At 39.4% G+C, this 17,031-nt stretch overlaps 1 protein-coding gene across 6 annotated transcripts in view; it reads right to left on the reverse strand.

Annotated features, from left to right (window-relative positions):
- Positions 1–17,031, reverse strand: part of RGS6 (regulator of G protein signaling 6) — a 250,971-nt gene that overhangs the window by 122,916 nt on the left and 111,024 nt on the right. For all 6 annotated transcript variants that reach the window (XM_034417693.3, XM_034417694.3, XM_034417695.3 and 3 more), the window contains exon 3: positions 1,185–1,284. In XM_034417693.3, coding sequence (XP_034273584.2) covers positions 1,185–1,284 — 100 coding nt within the window. The remainder of the gene's footprint in view (positions 1–1,184; positions 1,285–17,031) is intronic.

Genomic DNA, 17,031 nt, shown 5'->3' on the forward strand with positions numbered 1-17,031 from the left:
CAAGCCATGCCATGCCCACCAAGCCATGCCACGCCCACCAAGCCATGCCCACAGAACCGGTAGTAAAAAATTTTGAAATCCACTGGGACAAAGCTATGGTTTCCATTTCTACTATCTTCATGTCTTCCAATCTTTCACGGATTTTAGTTTGCAAACTTGAAATGCAAAGGCAATGAATCCAATGGGAGAAAATACTTAACTCTTTCCTCACTCACCATTTCCCCACACTACCTTCAACATTTTTTTTCTCCATTTCACTTCTAAAACTATGTTGACAGCATAATTAGCTGTCAAATCTTCATTGCTGGGGGGCAAAAACAAAACAAGTGACTGTGATTGTTGGTAAAGCTAGAGGAAACTGTGCTAATGGTCATACATATGTAGGAGATTGATGTACATAGCATTCTGCTGTTCAAAATGAAGTCCAAAGAAGCAGCCAGGAAGCCCACAATTGCTGAAGCAAAATGTATTCTCCTTGGAAACTATCTCAGCCTCCCTGGTTCCCAACCCTCCTTGTCAATGGGGTACAAAGGTTTTAACTTTGAAACATACTATTTTGAGTAGGAAATAGCTGTCTTGACTTCACTAGAAGCACTTCAATGCTGTTCTGACTATTTCAGAAGCTTTCTGAGATCAAAACAACATCTTTTTGGAACAGCATTCTAACACTTCTGGGAAGGTGGGGAAAAAGCTGTTTTATGCTGAAAATATTTTTGATTTGAAACATTTTGTCCATTACTTCAAAGTTACCTGGAAGCTGTTTTCTACCTCCGAAATTACCTGTGCCAGTTTCCTTGAAGTTTTGCTCAGAGCCCAGCAAGTGAAAGAATATGTACTTATTAGCGAAGTTGGATATTTTAGTCATATTCACTGACCTTTCTATAGGGTCACAGTTTTTTAGATAGTGATGCATAAAATACTTCTTTTAAAATGAGTCAGACTAGCCTCCTGTGCTTCCTAATCCTCCTGTTCATTCTGATGAGTGAAACCATTTACTTCTGGCCTTGAGGCATCAGCATTAAAGCTAGAATTACATGGGAGCATAGAGGGGATAGAATGATTAGGCACATGTTGGAGAGAACCATTGATAAAGATTTTGAATTTCCTTCACAGTGTGAGCACATGCTGCAATGTTAATAAGGGATGCAGATAAACAACATGTTAACTTTCAGTTATGTTCATACCTGTGACAACACTGGGGATTTTCGACAGAAAGCTCTTGACGGTACGAATGGGCACTCCACCTGTTTTGTCATCCTGCATTCTTGTAATGATATCTTCTATCTAGCAAATAAAACACAAATAGTATGTTAGTCTTGCAAATCAAGCGGCTTACTTTTACTAAGGTAAAACCTTAGTACTCATTTATTTAAAGGTTGAAATAACATTAAATTCACTCAGTTTCATTTGTTATCAGTCGCTCTCTGTGTCCACCATCTTCTCTTACTTATTTACCATCTTATAGCATGTCTAGCTTGCCTTAATCCTGAAGGACAGCAAAACAAAGGCTGAAAATTATAGAAAAATCCAAATAAAGCAATTCCCCAAATAATACAACACATTTTTATTAAACCATAATTAGTTTGAGCCAAGGGCATGAGAGAATGAGACTTTTTTGATCACCATAAAACGGAAACAGCTACTCACCTTGTCTACATCCCATGTGCCTTAAAAGGTCAGTGTAGGAAAGTTAAGGCTTTTTGGATAAAAATTTGGTGGGTCATGCAGAATGTTTTGAAGAAAAAAATTCAATTTTCTCCACAATTGTTTTTATTGGGTATAGTTAAGGGTTTTACTTCGGGTGAAACAAAGTTGATATTGTACATGATAACAGCTGCGAGACTATTGAAAGGTAAATATTGGAAGAATGAAGTTTTGCCCACGATCGAGGAATGGATTCTGAAGATGGCCAGTTTTGCAGAGATGGCGAAGATTTCAGCATTTTTAAAAGACTGTTCACAAGGTACTCATTGTTAATTGGCTCCAGGAGGTGTGATGAGTACCAAAAACAGTGCGTACCAAACACATTTTTCCCATAAAGAATAATATAGTGAATCACAAGATCCTGACACTAAGACATTCTAACTTGTGCATTGAATATTAAATGATGCGTACCAGGACAAATTTTTTATGTCAAAAATGCATTGAATACCAATTTGATGAGTTTCAAAGAAGTTGAGTACAAGGTAGCACTGTATCCTATTATTGGTACATGTTATTCTGCACTGGTGAGATTGACCTACCAACATTTTAACCACTGTGCTTTGTGAAAGTGGTGGCTTCTCAGTATCTAAGGACAGACCTACACATAGCATGTTACACTAGACCTGCTGAGTGGTGATTAAGGTTCAACTAACTAAAGCACATCATCTCTTTTTGGCAGAGATACTAGATTAGTAAATCAGGAAAATGCATAAACATAGCAGTACGTAGAGCATGCCCTTCCTGCTAGATCAGATAGGATGGGCAGAGATGATTAGAGATAGTCGGTCCAATTAATTGTTTTAAAATCATTTAGTCATTCTGATTGGTTTGAATGGTTTCCTCTGCTTGAGCTGGGAGTTGAAAGCTACCTAGAGAAAAATAGTTGTTGGTGTAGGAATTCAATGTAATCACAAAGCAAGACATATGGAGTAGTACAGGGTACTCAAAGACAACTGCTCTAAAGAACTAAATATTCTATCTACAAAACCTAATTTGGCACTTTGCTGGGAGTTTCCACAATTACTTCTCAGTCTCTATGTAATGATTTCAGCTCACAGTAATCACATTTTACCACTGCCTTCTAGTAAGCATATAACTGAAACAGTGTCATTGCTCTGCTCCAAATGTTTTCTCTCGAGATATGTGGGAGATGATGACTCATTATTTCACAGCTCCACAGTACAGCATGTGCAAGCCTTATTACTTTCAGTAACTGTGGCATAACCACGAGTGTGTCTTTCTATACATAATCATACTGTAGATATGTATGATAACACATAATCATGTTGAATATAATTATTGGATATTATTATCGGCAGAAGAGAAAATCTACTTCCAGTCTCACAACCAATACACCCAATATGAAGGAATGGGAAGGAAGAGGGAAATATTTGAATAAAGCACAGAAATGTCTCTAGCTATTAAATAGTGACCAATTGGTTTTCTATTTCCACAAATTTATTCCTTGGAGGCAGGGAACACTGCTCTTTGTGGCTGCTGGTTGGGTGGCTGATGCCAGAGACCAGATTATGGATTCTTGTAATGTGTTTTAACATGCACAGAATTTTAAGAACCCAGTGCCATCCAGTCCCTTTAGACTAGGGGTGTCAAACCCTGGAAACAATGAAGGACTGGCCCATGGTGCCTCTGGCAGCAAAAATGGGCTCCCAAGCTCTGTTTTTGGCTGCGACAGCCTCCTGCAACCCTCTGCCAGCAAAAACAGAGCTCAGGAGGGCCTCCGGAGGTCCATTTTTGTTGGCAGAGGGTTGCAGGAGACCGTTGCACCCAAAAATGATGCTCAGGAGCCCATTTTCACTGGCAGAGCTCTCGGGCTGCCACAGGTGCCCCCAACTCGAGTGATGTTGATCTGGCCACGCCCACCCTGGCCACGCCCTCCCCGCCCTCCCCCAAGGTCAAACACAACCCTGTTGTGGCCCTCAATGTAATCAAGTTTGACATCCCTGCTTTAGACAGTGCCACTAATCCCTTATAACAAGCACGCTTCTTATGCCTAACACTTTATCCCTCCTCAGATGAAATATTTTCATCTATGTCACACGCGTAGTTACACATCATTTGATCCCTGATAGTGATCATTGGATCAATGGAAAAGTTGAATGTTCAGACTGAAGATGGCTAATGCTACCCAAGTTCGTTCGGTCTTTGTCTGTGTAAGTTCTGAAGGAAGGGAAACCAGATGTGGATTTGGAAATTCTACTACTTGCCATTATGAAATAAACATGCTTTCAGGTAAAGAACTAAAAAAGGTCTTTTCCATCTGCTTCTTCTTGATTACTATAGGCCTCATAAAAGAAATCCCATATTCCTAATCTCCTAATCTTCTTGTATACAACCAGGGGTGGGATTCAGACCGGTTTGGGCAAATCGGATGTTAATTTTAATCTGGTTTGATGAACTGGTTGTTGCAAGGACTGGCTGACCCTGCCCACCCCTCCCCTTTCCTCCCCTCCCCTCCCAGGAATCTCCACGCAGCCTGTTTTGGATGCCAGGAAAGTGCAGGGCCTGCATGAAGGCCCTGAGAGGGCAAAAATGGGCTTACCGGAAGTACCAGAAGTACCAGAAGTCCGGAAATGGGCCCATTTCCGGAGCCCAGAGGAGGCCATTTTTGCCCTCCCGCAGGCTCGACAAAAACTTCCAGAGTCCGGCGAGGGTGAAAATGCCCCCCACTGTGGTGCAGGAGGCCAAGTAGGCCATGCCCACCATGGCCACGCCCACCCAGCAACCGGGCAGAGAACCGGTTGCTAAAATTTCTGAATCCCACCCCTGTACACAACCTTGAGTTTCTAACACTTAATCTAAAGAAGGCAGAGATGTATGTTTCATCTTCAACTAAGCATAATTTTTAGTGAGAGAAGAAAACTGACCTCGAGTTCAAAGAAATAGGAGAGTTTCTTTTTCAAGAGCATTTACATTTCTCTTATGCAACTAACAACATTAAATTTTAATGCTGATCTCATATGCAAATGCAAAGCAAACCAAAACAGCTGAGCCTGAGGACCAACAGCAGCAACCTGGGAGGGGGCATTCTTGATTGCTTAACCATCTTTGTCTGGTCTGGAAGCAGTCAAATAGAGCTTCCAAGGATAAGCTGACAGCTCAACTTGTTGCAGATTTAGAGTGCATAATTTAAGTAGATGAATCTTATTCGTCAGGAACATCTCAACCAAAGAGAAAGCCAATGAAAGAAATCCTTTTACATTTATTTACTCCTCTACGCGTTCTTCAACATAGGAATGTCACCGTTTAAAATAAAGGAATAAGAACTAGTAAGTTTCATTCTGTTGGTGTGGAAAAGAGAAATGGCTATCTATCCTGCTAGAGGTATTAATTTGTTTATTAAGGCAAATTTACTAAATTATTAAGAGTTACTGGTGTGTTGGTCACTGTGTTTATCTTGCTTAAGTTTAAGCAGTAATTGCACTATCACAGGTTGTACTTTTGCAACCTGTCAATGGAGGATAATATTTTATGTTTGTTTTAAAGTATACTCTAGTTCCCAGAAGCTTATGCCAAATTTGATATTTTTTATTATACTACAGATTCTTCGTTTTATTTCACTGGCTAGCATGCTGTCTCAGTAATTCATAAGAAAAGGGTTGAACCATAGGCAGTATTTGGAATTTTAACTGCGTGTTGTAGAGGCTGTCACAATTTGACAGAGCATTGGAAATTCTAGCCTGCCCTAATGGGTGCCTTAGTGAGTATGCCCAGTTACAAAATATCCATTTATCAGGATCCAAATGACACTTTTTCAAGCAAATAATGGAGTACAGATACTCATCCCATTCAATTTTCTCAGAATGCCTCTAGGTCTATATGGGAACCGGAGGCGTTCTTGAAAATTAAAATATTGCTAGAGGCGAATGCTGCTTTGCTTTATAACATATAAAAAACAAGTGCAAAAGGAAATCTGATGGGTACCACACTGGCTATTCCCTTAGGTAATTTTATTCATTGGTTTATTTAAAACACTTATATAGCCATCCATCTTATATAGCCACCCATCTGGGTGTCTCCCAATTTTAAACAGTTAAAATAAATTTAAATTTATCAATTTAAAAATAGCATAATATCTATTTAAACCATAAAACCTTAAAAGGCTGGCACCAAAGTTAAACTTCCAATATCCTTGTTCAATCCTCTTATCCATCTCACCCTATCCCAGGGTGGGGTGGGTGGGGGGAACCAAGTCTTAAGTAATTTTTGGAAGGCTAGGTGAGTAGAGACCAGCTGAAGGGTTTTCCACAGAGCAGGAGCTGCCGCAGAAGAGATACACTCTCTAGCTCTCACCAGACGGCAATCTTTAATGGAAGGGTCTAGGGCAGTGTTGGCGAACCTTTTCGGCACCAAGTGTCAAAACGGGAGTGTACCCGTGCCAGAAACTGGAAGACCAGGTGGCCAGTGCGCATGTGCCAGAAACAGGAAGATCATCTTTCCGGCATGCACATGCACACTGGGTGGCTGCTCTTCTGGTTTCCGGCGCTCCGGAAATGTGTGAAGACCAGCTGGCTGATGCGCCAGACCCCGGAAGAGCAACGAGTGACAGCTCACATGCCCAGAGAGATGGCTCTGCATGCCACTTCCGGCACATGTGCCATAGGTTCGCCATCACAGGACTAGGGGCACCTTCACCCTATCTGATTTGGTAAAATAGATAGATAGATATCCTTAGAGAGAGGCAGTCTGGGAGATATTTATTTATTTTATTTATTTATTTATTTTATTGAATTTATATAGCACAGGGCCAGATAATCTGGCCCTGTGCTATATATGGTTTTAAATGGTAATAACCAGCACTTTGAATTGCAATAAGAAAGAAACAGGGAGCCAATGCAGCTCACACGATAGAGGAATATATGGATAAACTCAGGGACACCTATAAATGCACACACAATCACATTTTGGACCAGTTGTAGCTTCCGGGTAGTCTATTTTGATCAATAGCTCTATTAATTCATATTTAACAAATTCCTAAAAACATTTTCTCACTGAAATACAGATAAACAATGATAAAGGCAATCAATAAACTATTACAGAGATAAGACACCCAAAAGGAAATGCAAAAATATACCTGTAAAAAATGTGGACGAGAGAGATGTAGAGACAGGAGAAGAAAGGATTAAGAGAAATTCACTCCTGTTTTAATACAGGAACCATGAAAAAAAGAGAAGATTTTTTTTTGTATGTAGGCAAATGCATGTGCATGTTGTGTCTGAATGCGTGTGCCTGTGAGTGCTCACATACATGTGCAGGCAGTGACAGTATAAAGTTGTTTTATAGGGTTGCTATGAAGATCATGAAGTCTCTACTCAACCTATCAGGCTTCTATCTTCTGGGGGAAGAATTTAAGAAGAAATGCATTAAAAATGGATATAACTATCTAATACTACCTCACAACAAAGCTTCCCTCTAGCCTTCTTTCACTCTGTATTGGAACCATGACAGAGAGTAGAATCCACTTATTGTTTAACTGTCAAGTTGCTGAGTGATTGCTATTATAGTAGTTCTGCTTTCACAGATTTTAGTTTTAAATGAAGCAGACAAGGCATCCAAGAGCCATATAGCATCCTAGAAAGATTTCCACTGTGCAGGATTCCGAATCTCTGTTCAAGAATGTCTAATCCTACTAGCTTTGCCTCAAGAAACAACGAGGGTAAGTAATTAACTGTTGACATCCATTTTTTCATCTATTCCATATACTAAAGAAGGATGGTGCTAATGAACAAGTCTCTGGCACTGAGCATCTGGGTTGCCATTATTTCATAGGAAAAATAAAACATAGGGAAGATGATGCTAGCCCTAGATTGAGCTATTGTGATCCAGTCAGGGTGAAGGTATATGGAACCAAGGATGGAAGAAGCAAGGGCATCTGAAAGTAAGCAGAGGTGCTGGAGGATCAAAGAACATGTGTAAGAAGAAATGACCAAAGCATGACGCTCAAAGGAAAAGATCCAAGAACATGGAAAGGAAGGGAGGAATTATCAGGACCAAATATGATACCTGTAAGAAAGGTAAGATACACAAAACTGAAATAGCCAATGTTGAACTCTGCCATGACATTATGCAATGGCTTTAAAATAAAGCATGCATTTCCGTTTTAGCCCAGTTTCACCGTCTTAATTGGGTATGTAAACTATGCTTTTGGTTGCCGAATCACGCAAGGTTCTAATTTGCACATTAGCCAAACCTCTGTATAATCACAAGCTACAATGAACTGGGATCACACAACACGCTAAGTCATAAACCAAAACCTGCAAGCCACATTAGCTCAGTTCACATAACACTCTGAGACAAAGAAATCACATGATGAGGGAGACCAGCCAGGATTTTCAGTACCATATTTCTGTCCTTTACTTTGTCTTACACTAAAATAATATATTATGAAACATTTACTTAAATTTAAAGTGTGTTGAATTTTTACATTATTTCAATTTTAGAAACCTGGATCAATTCAATGTGTCTTTTCTGGAAGCACTAGAGTCATATAGGATCTACCAGTATGTCTTCATGGGCAAAAAGTCCATGTCAGGCTAAACATGACCTTAAAGACAGAGCTTCAAGGACACAGCTCTTTGCTAAGATAGTTTTCTCACAGATACTAACTAGGGAAACTAATTAGAGCCAAATCTAGCAAGTGCCAATTATGTGCTTCAAGCAGAGCATCTCTGTCTCTACATTCATCCATTTTCAGGTTCAGATCTGACACCTCTTATCCATCTGTGCATTCAAATGGACTAAGAGCTAGGCACGACTTTCTGGGAGGAGTAATTGACTTCTGGGCATTGTTACTATAATGGATCTGTCTGATCTCAGGTTCTTTGAATCCAATTTTGATCCTTTCAGTCCTACCTGCCAAGCTAGTATTGTGGTTTTGTAATGTAAGGGTTTTAGTTTTGTGATGTTATTCATTTCAAACCTTTGGATAAGTGCAGTTTCAAAATCTAATAAGTTACTGAGTTACTTTCATTCTGAGAAAACTCTAATTAAGCTTATTGCACTAACTCACACCACTTTCCCAGCATGAAGCAAAGGCATGGCAGAATCGTGTCTGTAACAAATGATCCTTTGAAAAATAGCATCTTCCCGAGCAGTATTATAAGGAAAAAGTGAGAAAATGGGAGAGGCACCATTCTTTCCTCTCACATTGCTGTGGATAAATTTATACAAAGCCGTATTGTATGAATATATTTTCCCCCAATGAATTGCAGGTGCAGCATTGTTATTGTCTATCTTCCTCTTATTTTTCTTTTGTATATTTTTCGATATCACATAATGCACTGTGACAGGTCATTTCACGCATCATTTAACGCTATGCATTTTCATCTCCCCCCCCCCTTTGCCAAAATTGTATATGAAAATTGGGGAAATGCAGATGTAAAAGAACTGAATAAACCACAATCTATTTGCCAATACAAAGTCAGGCTGAATAATCAATGTGGTGCAGCGGACACTTTCCATTTTTCTTGAAGGACGTCTCGTCTGTATTTGGCATGCCATAGGAAAAGGTGAGAAAAAAGGGAAAATGGTCCTGTGAAGAATTATGTGGCAGCAAGCAAAAAACAATCAAGATGTGCTGTGCAGTAGGATGGTTGGGAGAGTAATAAAATACTGTCCCACCACATTCTGTTTAAGAATTTTTATTCAGGCTATTCCCATAACAGAAGAGCTGAGATTTAAATAAAAGATAGGCCCTGTTCCTCAAGTAAGAGTACAGATCCATACTGCAGAGAATGGGAAAGAGGAAGAGAGATGACTGTAAATTCTGTGGTGGCGAGCAAAGGTTGCATATCTGGAAGAGATGACAAGGAAAGGACAAGGAGCATTTGAAAGTGAATGCATCAATACAGTGACAGAATATGTAACGTATGGTGAAAAGAATAGATCAACCTCTTCCAGAGAAAAAGATACGAGCAAGTGGCATTCATCTTCTCTTCCAATGCAATTACCTCAGTCCAATGCCCAATACCTCAGATGGGTTGCTGGTGTCCTTGGCCTAGAGCAGAGGTGTCAAACTGGCGGCCTCTGGGCCAGATGCGTCATACCCAGGCCACGCCCACCCTAACTTCGCAAAGGGGAAAAATGTTGCGATATATCACGTGACAGCAACATGACATGGCAAGTTTGACACCTGTGGCCTACAGCCATGGACCTAGTCAGAGGTGGTATTCAGCCGGTTCGGACCGGTAGCTGCAACTGCGGGTGGCCATCCACCCATCCGGACGTAATTCCATCCTATTTAGCCATGTTACCGAGGCCGGGCGCATGCATGGAAGGCGCGCACACGTGCAAAGCAAGCGTGCCCACAGTGAACTGGTGGTAAGTATATGTGAAACACATCGCTGGACCTAGTGCTATATCTGCACAGAATAAGCCTATGCTTGTTAAAAGGCTGGTAATGGACAAAAGTGCAGACCTGATATGTACTACCAATAGTATACACAGATATGTAGCTTTGGATCATTTTTCCTCAATAAATAATTGAATGAGTATAATGTTTTTGACCCACATTTAACTGGGTTCTTTTCATCTAGTTTTAGGACTTGCATGAGAACAGATCAGGTTTTAGATCAGGTTTATGCAGAAATATCGAACATTAAAAAGGGTTGACAAATTTTGAAACACCACCGTAGGGCCTGAATATCTCTAACATGAGTTGAATCTGTCATCCGATGAGATCTAATAAAGCTGGCTTGCTGAGAACCTCACATCTGAGACAACGTTTTTTATAAAGAGAGTTTATGCTTAACTCTACTTAGTGATGACCCTATGCCTCTGAAAGAGCTTACTCTCAGATCTCACCCTATTATGCATTTGAAGAGCCATGAAAACATAGAGAGGCTTCAGAGAGGCTTTTAGGTATGCTCAAAGATTTTGCTGCCCGAATGGTGACACATTATGACCTTTTTGTTGTTATGGTTACATAATTGATTTTTTTTTCTTTCTTAAAGTTATATTACTAATTGTAAATTGTTCAGCCTTTGGAAATGCAGCAGCATATAAGCTAAAGTAATCAATAAGCAATAGAGGCAGTGGTGAAATCCTCCGCGGATTGCCACTGATTCGCTGCCCGTGCATGCACAATGCATGCCAAATGCCAAGAATTTGCACTGCGTGCCAAAAGCACACTACGTGAACATGCACAGTGCGTACCAAAAGCACGCTGCATGAGCATGCACAGTGCACACCAAAAACACGCCGTGTGCACGCGCATGCACAGTGCGTGCCAAACATGAGCTTCGTGCGGAAAAAGGAGGCTTAACAAGGTAAGTAGAACAGCGAGGGGGCAGGAACTTTCTAGCGTGGCACAGCTGATTGTCGGAAACACTGGTTCGGACAAACCGGTAGCTTTTTTTTACTACCAGTTCACCCGAATCGGTAGCTTTTATCACTACCAATTCTCCCGAACCGGTGTGAACCGCTAGCATTTCACTCCTGAATAGAGCCCCCCCCTCCCCCGGCACATTGAACAAAATTAAGAACTATATGAAATGCTTTGAAACCTTTATTTCATGGAAACAAGGGAAAAATATTGCAGAAGCCTGGAAAATATGTTAAGTAAACTTCACATTTGTACATGAGAAAACATACTTTAATACTTAAAAATGTTTATATGTCAGTAAAACTGGAAATGGTTACATTATGTGCTTCTGAAGTGGACAGCCCATAAAAACATATTAAACAGACTCCTTTGAAACAGGAAGTAAAAAAAATCCAATGTCTTTGATTTAAACAATTGAAATAGTATAATACTTACAGTTAGAGACTACATGATATGTAATGATTCAGGAAGAATTAATTTTCAGTTTTGGAGATCTGTATTTGTGTTTATAGTTTTAAGGTGGAGACACTAGATGAGCAGACTTTTCCCCCTGAATAGACTAAACATTCAACAGATTTCTGAAGCTCATCTATAACTAGATCTTTAATATTGCAGATAATACCCCTTTTTTACGACCCTGTAATCCATTAATTTGGGATAGAGTCCAGATGACCGAATGGAGCCGAGCATTACTGGCCGGCTCCATTCAGTCCATAATGCCCTTCCTGATGCCACGTGGAGTTCACAGCAGATATTTTTTCTTTGCATATCTGCCTAGGATTGAACTGTCAACTTTCCGAGTGGGAGGTGAGTGTGTCTTCACCACTAGGCCACCAAGCTACTACTGCAGATAATATTGGAACCATTTAATTCTGTGAAATCCACACAGATAAAAAAAAAAGTAAAAATTAAGTCTGGTCCCCATATGGTTTCAAAGATTTTTATAACACAATAACTCTTTTGAAAATAAATTATTTTCCTTATCATTTTATGTAGTGGAGGAAACCTACACCTGAAGTGTTTTAATAAGGATGAAGCTGGTCATTCAATATCTCCTACCGGATAATAGCTAATAGAACATCAAAAGTGAAAATACTTGACTTTCTGATAAGCTTGTCTGATAGTCAAACTACTTTTTAATCTTTGTCAACCAAATACACGTCTCCTGAGTGAGCAGGGGGTTGGACTAGATGTCCTCCAAGGTCCCTTCCAACTCTGTTACTGGAAAAAAAATAATAACAAAGAGAAAAACTGGGACCATGTATGATCTGCTTGTTTCCATCAGGTCTTGGAACCCAGGAATGTATCCCATGTTATGCACAACTTTCACTTTACAAAGTTATCCCTGGCAGTTCAGAATATGATAACATAAACTTTATATGATAGCATATAAAAATATCAACCCAATTACCATAATAAGTGGCAACTGGCTCTTGCAGAACTAAGTCTGTTCAAATTTTCCATTTTGACAGTTTTCTTAAATGCTAGCAGGAAGGATACCATCTGAGGCTTTGGTAGGAATAAGAAAGCAACAGAAAAATATTACTTGGCTCTGCCAACCATCCTCAATTATGGAGGGAACCATAATTAATCCTACCCCTAATTATCAAGTTCAATATGAAGGTGATTACCCTAAGATATTTGACGTTCAAAACCAATAAAACTATGTGTGTTAAAATTAGGTTTACGAACTATACTCCTAAACCTATTGGAAGATAGTGCAATGCTGTGGAAATGATACTATATGGCTGTAATAGGTCATCTATGAGGTCATTTATGTCAAAATTGAACAGACTTCTCTCAACAGAAGGGGAGGGAAATGACATCATCTCTCTCTCATCTACAAGAAAATCCTTTCAACAGTTCAAGAACGCCACACCCATTTGTACTACTCCGATGACCCTGATGACACAGATAAACCTCCAGGTGCCTCAATGACTCTCTAAAAGAATGCAAATGATCAGCTGTCTGCAAGGAATATAAATCCTTCCATTCCCCACTATCCAGTCAGAGCTGAAGAAGCTTCTTGGATGAGAAGTGAAACATCTTCAAAAAAGGAGTTGAAAGTTTTGGGCAAATAACATTTCTGCATGGTTCAACAATACATATACATACACACAGTTCTACTTACTTTTACTACCGGTTCACAGTGGAGCCAGCGCGCGTGCTCGCTTTGCTCACACACGCACTCTTCTGCACAAGCGCAGAAGCTTCTGCACATGTGCAGAAGCATTTTGATGATGTCGGGGTCAGTGGGCAGAGCCTCCCGCCGGTTTTACTACCGGTTCTATAGAACCGGTGCAAACTGGGGGCAACCCACCACTGCATACACACATGCATGCACACACATATACACACAATTATTAGTTATTATGTGGTATAATTTACCTAGATAATTTTGTCCAAGAAAAAAAGAAATCCCGTTGTGGATGATAATTATGGAAGAATTGGGAGAGAAAAACCAATGGGATAAATAATACTTTTTTGGATACGATATAATGGTCCAAGTATTCAGAAACTAGAAAGTCAGATTCACATGGCTGCACTGTCCACAGGAAGGATACTTCAATTACATAAGATATAAAGAGTTAAATATAGAAACTACAATATTTTTTCTCCAAGGATAAATTACTTCATTATATAACAAGGAAAGTACACGGAATAGGCCAATTCTAAAAAGAAGAAATGGAGTTCCTTAGGCATTACAGTTATTCTTTTATTATTTTATTAGCCAAGCTTAATGTACGTACATTAATTACATCTTTTTTTTTTTTCACAACCTTACTTTATGGTTTGTGCATTAAGCATTTTTGTACACCACCATGAACTGTAGAAAAGAAAGGTGGGATAGAAATCAAATAAATTAATCATTAATCATTTAGGAAATGAATACTGATATTGTGTTCGTTTGTTTAATAGTTAGCTGCCTTTTAAGCAGAAAGGCGAGATAGAAATAGTAAATTATTTTTTTAAAAAAATAACTGCATTTTAGCATGACAATTACATACCTTAAATACAGAGTAAAATAAAGAAAAAAATATTTACAGAATTTTGCTTGTCACTGTGAAATACTTAATTGGAGAAAGCAGTGCTGCATTACCAAACTACCCAAAGATGAACATGTCATCCATTGTTACTTTGATAAGTAACACCACCACTAACAGTCTCATATGTTCCTCAATGCAAGATGCAACTTCCAAATACGGTTGGTGAATGTGAGCGTTAAGCTAACAGCCACCAGTTCCCAAGGCAGGAAATCCAGTTTAAAACAACAACACTCTGCTTCAAGGCCATGGAGCACAGAATATGAAGGCATGGCAGGAAGAAAGGCATCAGACAAGGGTGTAAGATGATATAATATGGCAATCAACTCTTCATATGGCTTCACTGTAGTATGCAAGATAGATTCTTCTCTAGCCATGCTGAAGCTCCTAGTGGAATTCAAGCATAGCGCCTGAGCTGAAGTGTGTCTACTGCTGAATATCTGAAAATTTCTGCTGAGACCCTGATGCTACATCACAAATGTCCTTCTGTCTACTGCAAATTATGAGGAACCCGATAGGGAAACAAAATATGCAAATTAATGGAGATGCTTTAATAAGGTGGCCAACTTTTTTACAATGAGAAGGAGGACACAAATAAATTGAAGAAAAAAAAAATCGTAAATATTGTAAAAGAAACATTTTATTCATTGCAACAATAATACAGAATTAATAAATGAATTAATAAAACGTGAATTATTGTGCTCACCTGTGTATGATTGAATATTCACTGAGAAAGAAGTGAGTCTAATGCATGCATGTGTGTGCCGTGTCGTGCTTTGGTAAGAAGTAAACAAAGCCACTTGCGCGTGGCGCACTCTTGTGCGCCGCGCACTCTCTCAAAACAATTCTCCTGTGCAGAGCGCATGCGTCTCATAATCACGTCTCGCTGCACTGTACCGAGCCTTGACGAATCATCACGTCAAATACAAATATGTCACATCACACGCAACAGATCGGATCGGCTTCGATCAAATACAGAGATTTACAGATTAGTCTTCAAATATCGAAAAAGAGGACATGTAGGAGGACACTTTTCGAGAGAGGACAGAACTTACAAAAGAAGGACTGTCCTCCCTAAAGGAGGACGATTGGTCACCTTAGCTTTAAGAACCAAGAGTAGCCAGATCAGCTTTGAATCAGTAACAATGAGAAGGATAATAATAAAGAATGCACAATGCCTGCAGCCATTTTACAGTTCTATGGGGAAGCACTGTCCTTTAAACTCTGCTTTTCCATGCTGTCCAAGTGGTGGGGAGGATCTTATTTCAGAGAACCCAGAAATAGAGAAAACTGGAGTGGAGTAAGCAGCAGGGTGATCCATTCAGCTTAACTAGCAGAACGGAAACACAGCTCCATTGGTCTCCTTTTCAAACCACTACCAGCAACATACCTCACTGTCCTTTCTATTTCAGGCTCTATTATTTGTCACTTTCTTCATTTCAGGCATATACAAATGTGTAAAGATTCCCCCTGGGAAATGTGGCTGTGTTCTTTCCATGCAAAGTAAGATTGCAAGATTCAGGCATTGAGGTGTTATACAGAATGTGAAAACAGCCTCCGGACATGTACGAATAGATCTGTTTGTGGTTGTCCTTATGTAAGCAGTCTATTTTCCAATTCCATCAAATGCATAATGGTCAGCGTATGACTAAAAATGCGAATTAGGAAATGTGATCTCCTGCCATGATCTTACTCTTCTCTATTCATTGTTTGAATGCAGGAAATAGCAAGTGCACGTTTTGAAAATTAGCAATGCTGGTTCAATAATGCTGCATTGGCCTAGCTGGACTTGAAGTAGACTGGAACAGGAATTTTTTAACATGGGTAGGATTCACCAAGCTCCCAATATATAGCAATTTGAAAGCAAATCAGGTTCCTTAACACACTTATAATATGCAGGATTTATGGAACAAAGGATAACAATTACTGGAAGCTTGGAAACATGTTCATTCAGAAGATGTTGACCATGAGAGACATGATCTCTATGTTGTAACTTAAGGTTCACAGCTGCAGCTCAGCAAGACTGGATGGCTACAATTTCTATAAAATGTACAGATTAATTTCATTGTGGAGAATTAGTTTTAACTGTTAATTAAATGTGTGACCCTTGGCATTTCTAACATCATGGTTTTTATAATGTCAGGTCAAAATTTAGTGTTTGTCCCTCGGTAACCAAGCAGTTGCTATGTATAACCCTACCTTATTGACAATTCTGCATGTCACATCTGTACTCAGTGTACCAGCCCAGTGTACTGCTCTCCTTTCTTGGATTACAGCTTCAAATCAGGACACCAGTATTTTATTTTATTGAAGTCTAAAGGGTACTTCTAAAAATTAATAATGAACTTGGATGGAAAATTTTAGTCCAGGGTAGTGGAAAATTACATTTCAGCTATCTCAACATGTGCCGCTTTTGTTTTCATACCCCATCACTGTTCAAATTTAACAGGAGGCCGATGATATTGCAGAATTATTATCTCACAAGGTTTATATTTTTTGATTAAAATCATTTTCTCTTTATAAATTATTGCTGGAGAATAAAGTCATCGGAGAAAAGAAGTGTAGAGAGGGCGCGAATGATGAGAAAGAAGAGCAAATTGGAATTTCTTATCACTAGAGCACTAGCAGTCCAGTAGAGTTTTGTCTCAAGACAAGAACAGCAGGAAAAGCAGCATATACCTCAATGCAGGCTAATTCTGTGAATTGATGGAGAAAGCTGCCCTTGCTAAGTGTCAGTCTGGAAGCATTCTTCACCTGCCAGATGCCTGATGGGAACACCAAGGCAAATCTGGGTACACAGAAACTGATTTATAAGCCATCATATGTGGATCTCAATGCAATCCTTATAGTTTTGTAACTTACATAAAATTTAAGCTTCTTAACCTTAGTTGCATTTTCCAGAGTTTTTGGACTATGAATAAAAATAACAAGCCTCTTATATTC

The sequence above is a fragment of the Pantherophis guttatus genome, chromosome 1 (genome assembly GCF_059756535.1).
Source record: "Pantherophis guttatus breed Tessera chromosome 1, ASM5975653v1, whole genome shotgun sequence".
In the NCBI taxonomy this organism is placed as follows: Eukaryota; Metazoa; Chordata; class Lepidosauria; order Squamata; family Colubridae; genus Pantherophis; species Pantherophis guttatus.